The sequence below is a fragment of the Carlito syrichta genome, unplaced genomic scaffold, assembly GCF_000164805.1.
Source record: "Carlito syrichta isolate Samal-C Ts95f unplaced genomic scaffold, Tarsius_syrichta-2.0.1 Scaffold288054, whole genome shotgun sequence".
NCBI classification, from domain to species: Eukaryota; Metazoa; Chordata; class Mammalia; order Primates; family Tarsiidae; genus Carlito; species Carlito syrichta.
The window spans coordinates 111,359-126,380 of NW_007232150.1; the positions used below are offsets into that span (position 1 = coordinate 111,359).

General features: G+C 51.4%; 2 protein-coding genes across 2 annotated transcripts in view; one reads left to right on the forward strand and one right to left on the reverse strand.

Annotated features, from left to right (window-relative positions):
- Positions 1-15,022, reverse strand: part of RASSF4 (Ras association domain family member 4) — a 33,599-nt gene that overhangs the window by 15,018 nt on the left and 3,559 nt on the right. The window contains exons 2-3 of the mRNA XM_008053316.2: positions 9,762-9,861; positions 8,562-8,637 (exon numbers count right to left, since the gene is read on the reverse strand). Of these exons, the coding sequence (XP_008051507.1) occupies positions 8,562-8,637; positions 9,762-9,823 (138 nt within the window). The 5' untranslated portion in view covers positions 9,824-9,861. The remainder of the gene's footprint in view (positions 1-8,561; positions 8,638-9,761; positions 9,862-15,022) is intronic.
- CUNH10orf10 (chromosome unknown C10orf10 homolog) lies at positions 1,682-3,138 on the forward strand. Its single transcript, XM_008053315.1, has 2 exons — positions 1,682-1,875; positions 2,433-3,138. The coding sequence occupies exon 2, from the start codon at positions 2,459-2,461 to the stop codon at positions 3,104-3,106; it is 648 nt and encodes a 215-aa protein (XP_008051506.1). The 5' UTR covers positions 1,682-1,875; positions 2,433-2,458; the 3' UTR covers positions 3,107-3,138.

The following is a 15,022-nucleotide window of genomic DNA, read 5'->3' on the forward strand; positions in this document are numbered from 1 at the left end:
CAGGCAGGTCTCAAACCCGTGGGCTCAGACAATCCACTCACCTCAGCCTCCCAAAGGCACGGGATTACAGGCTGAGCCACTGAGTCCGGCTCATGAGGAGTTTTAAATTCCACATACTGGAAGCCATTCTGGGCTCTCTAATTCTGTGTTCCAGTCAATACTTCCCTCCTCACTTCAGTCTCTTGACTAATTTACTCATTGCTAATAAATCCAAGTAAGAGTCAGATAAATTAACAAAGGCTCTATGGAAGATATAAGAACGGTTAAGGTGGGATTTGCCAAGATCAACTGAAATCCTGATCACCCATCTCAGACACCCTTCCTGATCCCACGCCTTTGCCTGTGTGGAGTTCCCCAGCTAGAATGCAAAACCTTGGGCCTGCCAGCCCTTCCTGCTTGCCTCAGGAGTCAGGCTTGGGCTGCCTCTCAGCAACTTTTCTTTCTGCCCTGCCTGCAGGCACAAGACAGGTATTTTCCAGGTGGGGCTGAGGCTGGTCCCATCTCATCCTTGGCAGCCTCCTGTGCTGACATGGTCACTCCTGGACATAGGCAGTGGCTTCCTAATGCTGCCCAGACTCCCTAGCCTCCCCTTTGCCACTTCCTTCGGCTCAGGCCCAGTAGCAGGGGCAATCCTTTGGAGCAGAGGCTAAACTGTGACACCCTTGTTTGAAACCAGCAGAGTCCTTCCCTCACCCTTGGAGGGAAATCTAACGTCTACTGAGCCCCTTCCACATGGGCCAGTCATGTGGCTGAGCACTTTGCTGACCCCTGAGCACATCCAGAACACTCTCATACCACAGGGACTTCACACTTGCTGCTTCCTCCACCTGGAATTTCCAACCCCTATATTTTCAGGTATCTGTTCTAACGTTCTAAGGGAAGACGCTCCTGACCGCTTTACCTACAGTGGCAGCCCATCACCCTGTCCTACTGCACTGCTGTACTTTTTTTTTCAGTTGTTATCAGTTTCTAAAACCACAGCACCTTGATCTTCTCCCTTGCTAGAATATATGTACTCCAGGGGGCCATGTCTTTGTTCTGTGTTTGCTGTGCCTAGGACAATCTGGCACATGATAGCACAGCATATCTGTTGAACAAGTAAACAAATTCTTGGAAAGCACCACATCTGTGGTGTAGCAAAGCCAGGACCAGATCCTGCAGGCTGTCCTTGGCCCACCGGAGGTTGGATGTGGCTTGGAGCAAGCCCAGGGAGCCCGAACTCAACTGCTTCCAGGCTGGAGCCCTGTATGGCTGATGTTTCATCTAGGTCACTGAAGTCCTGGCTTAGCCTCCTAGGTGCAGGCCCAGGACTCTGCGAGAACAAGCAATAGGCTGAAGTGTTCTGGGGTCATGGGGTGCTGGTGAAAGACACAGTGGGGAGTGCATTCAGGCAGTGGTGGCAGACCCTGGGGCTTCCTGTGAGGGCCCAGTGTAGCCCGCACCTCTCCCAGCTCAGGGAAGTGGCCAGGAGTGATTGCCCCCCCAGTGTAAATATTTTCGAGCCTCACCCAGGCACAAACATGCTCCAGGCTGGCAGCTGGGCCAGGCCCCGCCCCGCCAAGCTGTTTTCCTCAGAGAGCCTTCCTGAGCACAGCTATTTTTGGCCCTCGTGACAGTAATTGATAGTTGGTGGAAAGGTATAAAAGCAGCCTCCAGGCCTTGAGGTTCGCCAGACAGCTCAGAGAGGAGCCTTTGGTTGTGGACAGCGGGCCTTGGCACATCATCCTCACCGTCCTCCCGGCGATCAGGCACCAGACACAGGGCTCGACGGCAGGACCCCCATCGGCCTACCCGGAGCTTTCCAGAGCTTCCTTTGGACTGACCTGTCCTTGGTCATCCAGTCTTCCTGCCACCTCCAGACCCCCTCAGCTACAGGTAAGAGAGGGTAGCTGCCCTCTGGCTTGAGACAAAACCTGAGGGCTTTGTGTATCCTTGAGGACAATTCTCAGCCTGGGCTTGCATAACCTCACTATGGGTTAGAAACCAGAGAGATGCAGGGATAGTGGCAGCGTCTGTAGAGGGATTGAGGTGTTATGTCATGTGTTTCATACACATCCCTGCCAGGTGGGTATTTGTAACCCTGTTTATGGATGGGTAAGTGGAGGTATGGAGAGGTAGCCCTGCCAAAGGCCAGCATGTGGCAGATCCTGGTTTTAAACCCGAGTTTTCCCTGACTCTGCATTTGTTAGGTTGGGTTCTCTTATTTGTGCACACTCTGAAGAAACAGTAAGAATAGTCTTAAGCCCGTGGGTTTTTAATGTTAGCAGGCAGGAAGAGTCCAGGAATCCAAGGGGGTCTTGGCTCTGGAAACTTCAAACTGCTCTCGTGGCACTTGATTCCTACAGGCTGCCTTGGACGAACTGAGGTGACAGTGGAGGGGGCGGCAGGATGGCATGGCAGGCGCTCACGACCTGTCCTCTGTTGACCCACAGGTTGCTGCTTCCTTGTGCTAGCAGTGATGAGGTCCCGGCTTCTGCTTTCTGTGGCCCACCTGCCCACAATTAGGGAGACCACAGAGGAGACGCTGCTTGGGGAGCCTGGGCAGGAGCCCCCAGCTTCTCCCAGCCTGGATGATTATGTGAAGTCCATCTGTCAGCTGGCACAGCCCACCTCTGTGCTGGATGAGGCCACAGCCCAGGGCCGACTCAGGCAACCCCACCGGCCAGCACAGGCCTGCGAGAAGAGCCACCCTGCTGCATCCCTACAGGACATCACTGCCTGTTTCAGAAGCCAGCAGCCCACACTGCCCACACTGCCCACAGCTGACACTGTGGACCCCTTGGACTGGCTCTTTGGGGAGTCCCAGGAAAAACGGCCAAGTCGGAGGGACTTGCCAAGGAGGACTGGCTCCTCTGCTGGCCCCTGGGGTCTACACAGGCAGATGGACAGTGGCAAGACCAGGGGGTGGCCCAGAGGGAGGGTCTGTGAAGCCAAGGCACCTGGGCACTCCCTGACAAGCCCAGTACGGGAAGGGCACCAGAACTCTGACCTGAAAAGCCGGATTTCTGGGCAGCTCAGCCGAGCGACAGCCTCCCCCCGCATCCCCTGCCCCAGCAGTGTTCTGAGAACTCTCTACTCACACCTCCCAGTGATCTATGAACTCTGACCTCTCCCCAATAAAGACTTCTGTGAAAAGCATTCTGAGTCTATGCCTCCGCCCCTCCCACCTATATGGTGGACACTGTTCCTGGCAGGACTCCAGAAGGGAAATGCTTTTCTGCAGGGGCTGGCAGCTTTGGTGATTCATAGTGAGACCCCCACTCTGAATAGTGGTAACAGCCCGCCTCACGTGATTCTATTTGTTCTGCTCCTTAATGCCTGATCACCTTGAGAAAGTTGTTGAATGTCTCTGTTCCTCAGTTTTCTCATGGGTAAAATGGGGATAATTGTCGGGACCTATCTCCCAGGCTGTTTAGATAATTCTCAGGACCTATCTCCCAGGCTGTTTGGCGTTTTAGGAACTCTGAGTAGTTTTACCATCGCAGGTGGGGAAACCAGGTCTCAACCTCCCAGGTAGTTTCAAAGCAAGTCTCTGGTCACTCCCAAGTCAGCTTCTTGGCCCCTGCCCTCTATGAGGCCTAAGAGAAAACATGGGGTCTTAGCAAATGCACTACTGTGTTCCAGGGCACCTGTCACCTGGGTACACCCAGACACCCTGCTGGCTCCCACTCACAAGTCCTGTGGTGGCACTGAGAGAGTTCTCTATGCTGAGGGCCAAGATAGCATTGTCACCACTCAGTTCACAGGGTGCCAAGTCCCTGGACCTAGTAGCCTAAACCCCACCATCTCTACCTCTATCCACCGCCTCCACCCAGGGACCTCACTGTAAAGTAATGCTCTCAGCTGTGTGTGAAGAGCAGGGCATCGTCCAGCTGTCCTGCATTAGGCAAGTCTAGATGTCCTCAGGCCCAAGCCAGCCCTGGGTCTCCCGCAGTCTGGAGAACTGGAAGCATGTGGCAAGCATGGAGGTGAAGGTGGCAAGTGGGGGGAGGGAGGACTTCTTCGAATCAGGACGGAGGAACGATCACCTCACTCCCTTGGGCCAGGCCAAAGCTGGCTGACCCTGGTGATGCGGGAAGGGATAGAGAGTGAAGAGAGAAGGAAGACAGAGCTGGGGGCTGCAGCTGAGTTCATCTGGGCTTTTTTAGTCTCCTCTACCTCCTTGCTCTGCAAACTATCAATCTATTTTCTTTCTTTTTTTGTGGCTATTTTTAATCGCTTTGGATTTATGAAATGTTTATCTGCCCTCTGTTATCTGTACTTCTGGGGAGATAGATTGTAAACCACACATTATAAAGAAAAATGTACTCAGTTTCCTTACCTATGAAATGGAAACACAAACACTGTCCTTCACACCCTCGAAGGACTGGGGAAGCTGTTCAGATGAACTTGGAGGTGCAGTTATAAGCATTGTATACAAGTGTTTGTATCTTTCACAGCCTGCTGTGTCTCTTTGGTGGTCTCAAACCTGTCAGTCCCTGATCTTCTCTGGCAAATATGTGTAGGACAGCCTTTAGTCAATGCTCAGGAATGACAGGGAGGACTGACCTCTGAGTGGTGCCTGCATGGGCCGGATTTGTGGTGCCCAGCCTCCCTGCAGCTCTGCCTGCAAAGCAGCATAAAATCTGGGTCAGCAGAAGGGTCTGGCAACTAGGATGACTTCAGCGAACTTTCCCAGGCTCAGAAGCCACATTGCTGTGTCTGCAGGGGTCGGGCAGGGTAAGGAGACTCCTGAGCTCTGGGCTTCCCTGCTAATAGCCCCTTCATGTGCAATAAGTTAAAGGTACCTTCAGAAGTATCCCCCCAAACAGAATAAACATTTGGGGGAGGGACTCCTGGTAGTGTCCCAAGCTCCTGAGGCTAGAACATTCATTCTGGCAGAATTCCTTTCTCTTCACACTTAGTCCTCTTGGTGGGACCCCATGGAGCAATAACATCCTTCCCCCTCTTCCTCCTCCTTTCTGTTGGAGTTGTGGGGTGGGAGTTGGAGGAGCATACGGCCCCTCCCAGTGGGGCAGGTTGGGAAGCACTTTGTGGCTTCCCATGGACAAATGCTTATGGGGTCAACTATCCCCAGGGGCCGGTGGTCTTCCAGGCCTTAGGAGAGAGGATGGAGCAACCACCTCAAGGAAGAATCCCGGCTTCTCAAACCACTGGGAGAGGCGGAGCCCTTTGGCCAGGGGATGATCCCTCTATTTCTCACACTGCTAAGGGAGCCTGGGGCTGGGAAGCAGGATGTGTGTGTTGTGTGCTCATGGCCGCCAGGGGGAGCCTCAGAGCTCACTGAACACTGAGAGACAGGAGGGTGGGTCCAGGCTGGCACCCATCAGGGGGAGGGTCCTACTGCCTCTTACACTTCGTCAAAAGTGATAGGTTTACACATTGGTATTGCCAGGTGGTCTGTTTTTCTTTTGAGATACCAACAGGTCGATTAAAACCCTTTGCCATCTTCAAAAGGCACAGATTCCTTCCTGTTTCTCACACTTTTGGATGTAAAACAAACAATTATTCCAAAGGCAAGTTTTACAATGAAGGCAGCTGGCACCTCCGACTCCTGAGAGGGGAACCCCTCTCCCAGTCCTCAGGAAGTTAGGAGAAGGTTCACAGGGAGATACTAGCCCCAGAGTGTCCATATTCTGTAGATGCTGGGTGAGATGGTGGAGGGGAAGGTACCCCAAACTGCAGTGGCTGTGGGGAAGGCCTGGTGACAGCAGGGAGAAGGTTCTTTGGCGGCCTGAAGACACCTTAGCTTGGGCTTGGGAATGAAGGACCACAAACAGATCTTGTGTCCCTGGGACCCAGTCACTGATACTCAATGGAGACCTCCAAAGATCTCCAAAGCTTAACGTTAGAAATGGTACTGCTGTATGACTGTATGTGATCACACCTTGGAGCCATGCCAGCATCTTTCATTTACATCAATGTGATCCTAGACTGGAGAGGTGAACTCTGAAAGCCTCAATCTCTTTACCTGGAAAAAGGTCATCCTTACATTGCAAAACGCTTGTATTACAATAAATAAAAGAGAGGCAAAGTGCCTAGTGCATGGGTGCTTCCTCAGGGAATTGTAAGCCCCTCTGCCCAGCCCTTGAGACCTTCGGTGCCTGAGGAGAGGCCGGTCTGGAGTGCCCAAGTACCTGGCACTGTGGAGTTGTCAGAGGCCCAGGAGGTCCCAGGTCTGCAATCTTCCAGATGGGTTGTGGGTGGGTCATAGAGTCTCAGTGAGACCCCTGAGAGGCATGGTAACCCTAGAAACCAGTTGTGCCTATCAGTGTCAGAACTGTGCTTCCCAAGCCTACAGCCTCATCTTTATGGTGGTTGTCAGCCCCCAAAAGATGCACACTTCCTCAGGCTGGCACATCCTTGTCTGTTAAGATGCAGGAGGGTCCTGAAAGGTACCTTCTGGTTCTATGGAGATCAGGTCAGATCCTCACTCCCACTTCAGGGTAAGGAACATGAAAATCTCCCCTGTGGGTTAACTTCCTGCCATTGCGGGCTGTCAGGAACACCTCTTCCCGGCTTTGAAGTCTCCCACTTCTCCACATGGGCTGTTCCCCTTCCACCTACAAACACAGGTATAGCCTTGGGGCTTCCCAGCCCTACTCCCCACACAGCTGTTCCTACAGAGGGGATTATTTTGGGGAATTCCAAGTGCCACGACCAAGCTGTTACTAATGGTTCTCAAACTTTACCTTCCACTGGAATGCCCTCAAGGGCTTATTAAAACATAGACAGAGGACTAAGAGTTTCTGATTCAGCTGGCTTGTGGAGAGGGGCATGGTAAGAAGTTGCATATCTAACCAGTTCACCTGGATCACAGAGCTCCAGAGCTGAAGAAAAGCAGCCAAACCAGAAGTGCCTCGGACCATATCCCATGTCTCCATCAACAGATCTAAAGTGGGTGCCAGCTCCTCATTAGCAGCACACATCAAAACCCCTCTGGGCCTATTTGCCACTCTACCACCTCTCCCCACTGCCCAATACACTGGAGCTCAGGACTCATCCCAACTCATCACAGGCCTGCACCTGCTGGTTAAGACATCCATCCAACAGCAATACCCAGGGGCCAGCACTGGGTCCAGGCCTGGGGGATGCAGAACCTGGCAGGACTTAGGCCCAGCTCAGAAGGGACTATGGCTAAAGTAAGAAAAGAGACAGCAGAACTAAAGGTAGGAGTGGGAGGGCACTCTGCGGGCAGGCAGGACAAGACAGGTGTCAGAGGAGGCCACTTGCACGGAGGGGAGAGCGTGACTGAAGAAGCATGGCATGATGAGGCAGCCAGAGTGGGAAGGGAGCACGTTGTTTGGGGCCTTGTGTTCAAGGAAAGGTCAAGAGAAGGCAGATGGTGAGGTCTGTGCCATTTCAGGTTGCCACAGGCTGCCCAGTAAAGTCTGGACCAGAACCCGAAGATTCCCTCCCCTCCAGGCCGACATAACCAGAGTTCCCAAATGGTGTGACCTGTGGCCTGGCTGAGGGGCTGTCTCGGGGGTCTGACTGAGGCCATCCAGCAAGCGGATTCCAGTTGGCCCTCCATCCTGCCACTGACAGGCAACACCCAGCTGCCCAGAGCTAATGTTGGGCTAATTCTGGTCTGGTAGCTGTAGAAAGATATATGACTGTTTAAATACCAGTGAGTGAGTGGCCCCATCCTGAGGAGGTAGTGGGTTTCCCAGGGATTATAAGGCCCATTCCTGTGTTCAACAATAGAAGAGGGGATGTGGGCCCCACATTATGGATGGCCACAAGACCAGGGCGTGGCTGGACCCACTGGTGCTTGGCTGCCCAAGCCTGAGCCCTGCTGGAGGCTCCAAGAGCTGCTTTTAATATAGGACATGTTTTGTTTAGCTTTCAAGATATTTCAAGATTTGAGAAATTCCTCATGAAGTTCTAGACATCTAACTTCTTTTGGAAAATCAGAAAGGCTCTGGCTGTACTGGGCCCATATTCCCACACAGCAGCAATGGGTGCTGTGATGGGTGGCTGCCAACTACAGTGGGGACTCCCTCCCTACACCCATCTTGCCTGGCTCTGTGAGTATCTAAGCCTGTAGTCCCCTGTGGAGCTGCATACCTCACTTTACTGATGAGAGCACTGAGTGTCAGGAGCACAGGTGAGACCCTCCAGATACCTGGCTGGGCTGATAGGGAACAGAGAGGGACAAACTCCTCTCAGTCCATTCACTGAGTGGTGTGATGAACAAAAGAAGGACTGTCCCTAAGCAGTCTTTAAGATTTCAGACTCCAAAGTCCCAGCAATCACCTAGACAAAGGTTGTGGGTGGAAGGAGAAGGTCTCCAAAGTGATCTCTCACAGGGATGCTTGGAACCTTGGCATCCTTTATGGGGGCCTCAAGGGAGATATCCTGGCTACTGGTAACTTGGTCCCTGTCTGGCTCAGGGAGTGAGTGATGAGGGTAACCAGATGATTATCCACACTGGGTTACTTCTGAGAGTGAAGGGTCTTAACAATTATGCTGAAACAACAGGTGTAAGGCAGAAATGTCTTCAGCAAAACCAGGATACATGGTGACCCTATGAAAAAAGGAAGAGCAGCAGGCCTCACCTCTCGGTGTCTCAGCTGAAAGCTTTTGCCCTCATGATAGCAGTTGTAGGTTTTCAGCAGGCTTAAGAGCTCCGACCTAAAATGGTAAAGATACAGGCATACTCTTGGGGTGTGACAGGGCCTTGGACAAGGTCTTGGGCTTCCCTGGGGTATGGCAGGGCCTTGGACAAGGCCTTGAGCTTCCCTGGCCTCAGTTTCTCCATTTGTAAAAGGAGTATAACAGCACTTGTTCTGCAAGCCACATATAATCAGTGCAGACCAGGTTGTGCTATCATGACACAGTATGATAGAGGGTTTTGCATATGGTCCCTGGTGAGAACCATGAGAGTGGGGCTAAGAGGCAAGTGAGACTCACAGGGCAGGCCCATATCACACCTAGGACATGAAGGTTGCTGGAACACTCACTATTACTGGTAAGAGTCCCTGACAACTTCTCTGTACTTTACCTCTGAGTCACTTCCTCAGAGTAAATCCCCTGGGCTCGGATTGTTGGCATTTTATAGACTCTTCATTTTTTCTCGTATTACTTCCTACAGGGGCCTTGTATGGCTGCTGTGGGGGCACCATGAAAGGTGTCTGTCTCTTTCCCATCTTAACTTTCCAGAGACACAGTCAGGAGTTGAAGGAGACAGTCCTGAGAGTAGGGGGGCTGTAGGGGGGACCCCCTTTGCCCCAAAGCTTTCCCTTTTAAAGGGCATTGTGTGGGAGAGAGGAAGCCAGGACAGCTCCTCGCACCCAGGCTGGGCTCTGCGGGATAGCACAGGCCAACAGATGTGATATATGTGAGCCACACAGGTCAGCTTCAATCTTCTACTACAAGTCAAAAGGGAAAAGGAAACAGGTAAAATTAGTATGAACATATTTGAATGAACCAATATATCTAAATGATTATCTTAGCAACATGTGATTAATATAAGTTATAAATTAATGAGATCTTGTACACTTTAATTTCATATGAAGTATTTGTTATCTGGGGCATGTTTTCTATGAACCACACCTCCCAGCCATGGTCATGGGTGGCTTATGGTTCCCCTAGCAAACAGGCTCAAAAAGAAGCACCTCATTCCTGTCCCCCAGGGCACACCATCAGATCTATGAACAAGTGCTCACAGGCCCTCCACCCAAAGGTTGCCCAAGGTGGGGAAGTGGCCACAAGGAGATGGCAGGTGCGAAGGCCTATGCCCATACGCCAAGGCTTACTTCTGAATGGACTTGCTGTCACTGATGGGCACGTGAGAACTGGGTGGACAGTCTTCCTTCATCTTCTCCGCCTCTTGTCTGCAGACTCAGAAGTTACCTGCTGGGAAGATGAGGGATGCACAGACACGTGAGCCAGGAGGAGTGGCAGCCATTGCACTGTCCAGAATCCAACGACTGAGGCCCTGGTATGGACACCATCAGCCTTGGCAACATACCGACAGGGCACAGGGGTGGCTGTGGCTGAAAGGGCCAGGCCCACACCCACATGACCACACGTCAGCCTAGCTCCCCTTGGTTAGGCAAAGTCAGGATTGCTGAACCAGTGATACTGATCCCATCAGCAACCCCATCCTGGAAGACTCTCCTTAATCCCCAGGAATCCAGATCCATTTCCTAAACATGTCAGACCGTGTGCTCTCTTCCCTTGGCTGGGACACCATGAATGATGGTTTCTGCCTTGGTTGTTCCTACAATTCTCCAAAGCCACCCAGGGCTCTTATCCATTTTCACATTGAGCCAGGCAGTACAGTCAGCACACTGTGTCAGCTCTCCCAGCAGTGGGTTAATCGGTACTGTGTTCACTACATGCTGGAGACTCCAGCATTTTCTACAAATTATCTTCTCTGTTCCTTACAGCAACATTATCAGGTAAGTATCACTGTATTCCCATTTTATGGATGAGAACACAGGGACAGAGGTCAAGCACTTTGCTCAAGATTACCCAGCAAGTAAGTAGCAAAGCCACTGTTTGAGCACAAGCATTTGGACTTGATTCTGGTCTCTTAACCCCTTCTCTACATTGGTGTCAGACAGTGGCTTAAACCCCCAAACCTTCCTTTCCTCAACTATGTGATGGGGTAATCTATAGCCTGCAAGATCATTAGTGGATTCACACATAAACTGTCTATATCTCTTTCCAGGCACAACCTTGGCAGGCTTGAGGAGCCTCTTAAGGCCTTCTCCAGGTTTCTTTCAGGGAGGATAAATCCACAGGAGCTTTCTCTATCCTGCTAGCATCTTCTGCACTGGTCTTTGCTTTTCTCTACCATGTTATTCTGGCCGAATACTCTCTCATATCAAAGGCTTCTACTTGTGGGCAGTGAGAGATAAAGCTACACACACACACACACACACACACACACACACACACACACACACACACACACACACACACACACTCTCTCTCTCTCTCTCTAGTGCTGATCCTGCCAATTCATCCATTTCCCAAATTAGAGCTGGGGGTCTGAGGGTTTAAGTCCCATTTGGAGGTGACATGGCCTGGGTGCACACGGCGATCTTCCCACCATGGACGCTGGCTCATTCACAACCACCCCCACATCTCTTCACACAAATCGGGCTCATCTCATCATCCTAACCTGTGTGTGTACAAATGTCACCGGGAGCTCAAAGTCAGGTCTGTTGTCATATTTATTAATGCCCTCAGAGCCTATCTCTGCTCTGAACCCTGGGATGCTAACTCTGGCCAGCCCAGTATACTTTCTCCCTCCTTACTTGCCACCCACAAACACAATGAACCTGCCTTCTGCATGGGCATCAGCTCTGCATGAACATTTGATTCTGGGAGCAGGGGAAGAAATATTTTGGCATGGAGAAGGGAAAGGATTTGGGGAAGATGGGCTTTCCCTGGTGACCTCAGGATCATCCTGTAAATACCTGTCCTTCTTCCTTGCTCTAGAGTGAGCGAGAGCACTTCAGGGCTTGGAGAGCAGTCAGCGGCAAGGCAGATCTCCACAGGGACAGAGGGCAGTGACACCATCAGGGCCTGGAGCTGAGGACCTTTTGGTACATTCTTCTCAGACAGGGAATAGGGATTTCAAAATAGGGTTTCAGTTCCTCAGCACCTTAGCTTGCCCGTGGAAAAAGTGATCAGCCAGCTCCCTCTCTGGGTAGTTCCTCATATATTTGCAAGGCACAAGCTGACTCCAGCCCAGGATGAGCCATGGGACTGGGTTTCTCAGCTGACCCTGCTTCTGAAGGTCCATGGCATAACAATGTCTTGCTTAAGCAAGCCTATTATAGAAGAGCTGGAGAAGATAACAGGAGGTGTTTTTTCTCTTGCCTACCTCTGTATCCAGCTTCCACCCCACTTCCTGCTCTAAGCCCCAGCTTTTCTGAGCTGCACACAGTTTCCCTAACGGGAAATTTTTTCTACACTTTTTTCTTCCTCAGGGCTTTTGTAGTACTGTTTTCTGTTCAGAACCCAGTCTCCTCTTCCCCTTCCTCTTTTCTGCTATTAGCTCTACCAGGAAATGATTGCCAGATAAGCCCCATCCACTATCAGGGGCACCCCCTCTCTGCCCCAGCACCTCCTCTGGCTCCCCACTGTGCTGTGCCCTGCAGGGCCTGCTTCTTGTTTTGACTCCCCCAGGAGAATGGGACAGGAGTGTAGTGGCCTTTCTGCTTTACTGCTAGTTTCCAACACCAAGCACAAGTTTGGCACATCGCAGGGGGTCCAGAAGTGGTTGTTCAATTACTGAATAAATACAAGAAGTCGAGCCTGATAGGGTGGGAATCTCGGCTCCATAGAAAGATGGTGTCTCCTTTGAGACCATATGTCTCTGTCCTCTGACACTCATCCTGGCCCTAAGCAAGTCACTTGGGCTCTCTGGTTCTCACATCCCTCCACCCCAATTAGGCAACATCTTCTTTCTATGAGCTCCAGAGTTTTGAGCTCTGGGGTCACTCACAGAATTCCATTCCAAATATGAACACTGTGTTTTGTGTCTTATCTCCTTTGCCAGATTTTCATTCATTTTGATGAATTTCATTCATTTGATGCCTGTAGTGACTTGCTGAATTCTAAAATGAGATGCAGGAGAGAAGGCACACACTCCAACAGGGAAGGAAGTGAGGGGAGCTGTCTCTTCATTGGAATATTTTCCTGAAACTGTCTCTTGAATGCTAAATCCCCTCGTGCACTAGGCGGGGCCTTCGAGAATCTCTAATGGAGTGTTTTGCAGCCTTTTTTTTTGAGTAGGAGTCTCACTCAGTTGCCCAGACTGGAGTAGTGTCACGCTCACGGCCACCCCAAACGTCAACCTGCTGGGCTCCAGCACTCCTTCCGCCTCAGCCGTCCAAGTAGCTGGAACTACAGGTGCGCGCTAACATGTCTGGTTGATTTTTTATTTACTGGGAGACGAGGTCTCACCAAGTTGCCCAGGCTGGTTTGCAGGCTCAGACAATCCACTCGCCTTGGCCTCCCAAAGTGCTGGGATTACGGGCTGAGTCACCAAGCCCGGCCGGCAGCCTTTTATAAACAGCATAACCTTAACTTGAAATTAGGGCATAAACTCAATACACAAATGGATTCAAGTGAGGCTGCTTGGGAATCGGGAGAGGATGGGGCAGGCCTGCCACCCAGGCACAGTTTCAAAACCACAGAGTGACAGATGCAGTTGGACAGGCCAAGTTGGACAGTGGGTCCTCCCCTCCCCCCAGCCCTGCTGCTCTGCTCTGAGGAGTCCTGCCTTCTTTGTCCTGGCCTGCTCCCCTCCCCCAGACCCCAGGGCACACAGCTCAGGTCTTCTAGCTTGCTTCCTAGACTGGAGTACACTCTGTCCCTATCAGTGAGCTCTGCTGCCTCCAGAGCTCCCTGCTCCCCAGAGGAGGACCCTAGGCCGTGTGCCAGCCATGGCTACCTGTCCCCAGTGAACAAGCAGTGAGTTGTTCTCACTTTTCCACTTCAGCAGCTGCTCTGCCAGCCGTGTGGAGAGAGCTGACAGCCCAGCCCTTAAACAGCCTGCTGTTGCCACTGAGGGACAAAGATCACTGAGGCCTTTGTAACCGCAAGACATAGGCCAGCTTTCCTTTTTGTGTGGTCATGGGGCCAGTTATCACAGAAGAAGGCAACTCTGATTCTTCAAGTCACCACTGGGGCCCAATCCTAGAGATCAAGGAGAAAGGAGAAAAAGATGCCTAATCAAGAGGGTTTTTCATGAAGCCAAATCGAGTGCACTTGAAAGCCTTTTATTTTAAGACTATGTGTTGCCCACTTTTTTTTTTTGAATTGGAGTCTCACTCTGCCCAGACTGGAGTGCAGTGGCACGCTCCTGGCCACCAAAGCCTCGACCTGCTGGGCTCTGGCGATCCTTCCACCTCAGCCTTCCAAGTAGCTGGATCTATAGGCGTGCACTACCACACCCAGCTAATTTTTTGATTTTATTGTAGGGATGAGGTCTCGCCAAGTTGCTCAGGCGGGTCTCGAACCCGCGGGCTCAGGCAATCCACTCACCTCAGCCTCCCAAAAAGCGGGATTACAGGCTGAGCCACCGAGCCCGGCTTATGTTGCCCACTTTTTGTCTAACAATGTCCTTTCTTACATAAAACATAGATGGTGGTGTCCTCAGTTAGCAAAATAGAAAATGTATTGGCATCCAAACTAAAATGTTCTATGTGTGTCTCTGAAATCTGAGAGCTTGGTGACCCTTGTTCTAACATTTCCTGAATTGTGATTATTATTTCCTTCCTTCCCTCTCTCCCTCCTTCCTTCCCTCTCTCCCTCCTTCCTTCCCTCCCTCCCTGAGCTGAGTTCTTACTCTGTCACCAAGGCGGCAGTGCAGTGGCAGATTACTGCTCACCATAGCAGACCTCCTGAGATCAGGCAATCTACTCTACCACCCTATCCCCCAGCGTCCCAAATAGCTGAGACTACGGACACATGCCACCAGGACTGGCTAATTGTTTTTTGTAGAGATAAGATCTCGCTATGTTGCTTAGGCAGGTCTCAAACTCCAGGCCTCAAGCAATCCTCCTTTTTTGGCCTCTTAAAGTGCTAGGATGACAGGTGTGAACCACTGCATCCTGCCATTATTTTTTTATTTCAGCGTGATTTAAATCAAACAGGTAATAAAGTGACCTAGGAAGCAAAAGAAAGGACAGAGGTGTAGGGCACAGCTGGTAGCCTCTCAGTCACAGCTACTCTCCTGGAGAAGGATGGCAGGTGCACACTGCCAACATTCTTAGGGAGCCTAAGTTCCCAGCTGCAGTCCCTGGCTTTCAAATGCCAGCCAGACATGGCAGCAGGGCACTGAGGACAATGAACCTTTAAAAGGGCCCTCTCAGCCAGGCTTGGTGGCTCAGCCTGTAATCCTGTGCCTTTGGGAGGCTGAGGTGAGTGGATTGTCTGAGCCCACGGGTTCGAGACCCGCCCGGGCAGCGAGACCTCATCTCTACAATAAATCAAAAAATCAGCCGGGCATGGTAGCGCATGCCTGTAATTCCGGTTACTTGGAAGGCTGAGG

Excerpts from the sequence above, each read along its gene's own strand:
- CUNH10orf10 (XM_008053315.1), top strand. The coding sequence starts at position 2,459 with ATGAGGTCCCGGCTTCTGCTTTCTGTGGCCCACCTGCCCACAATTAGG.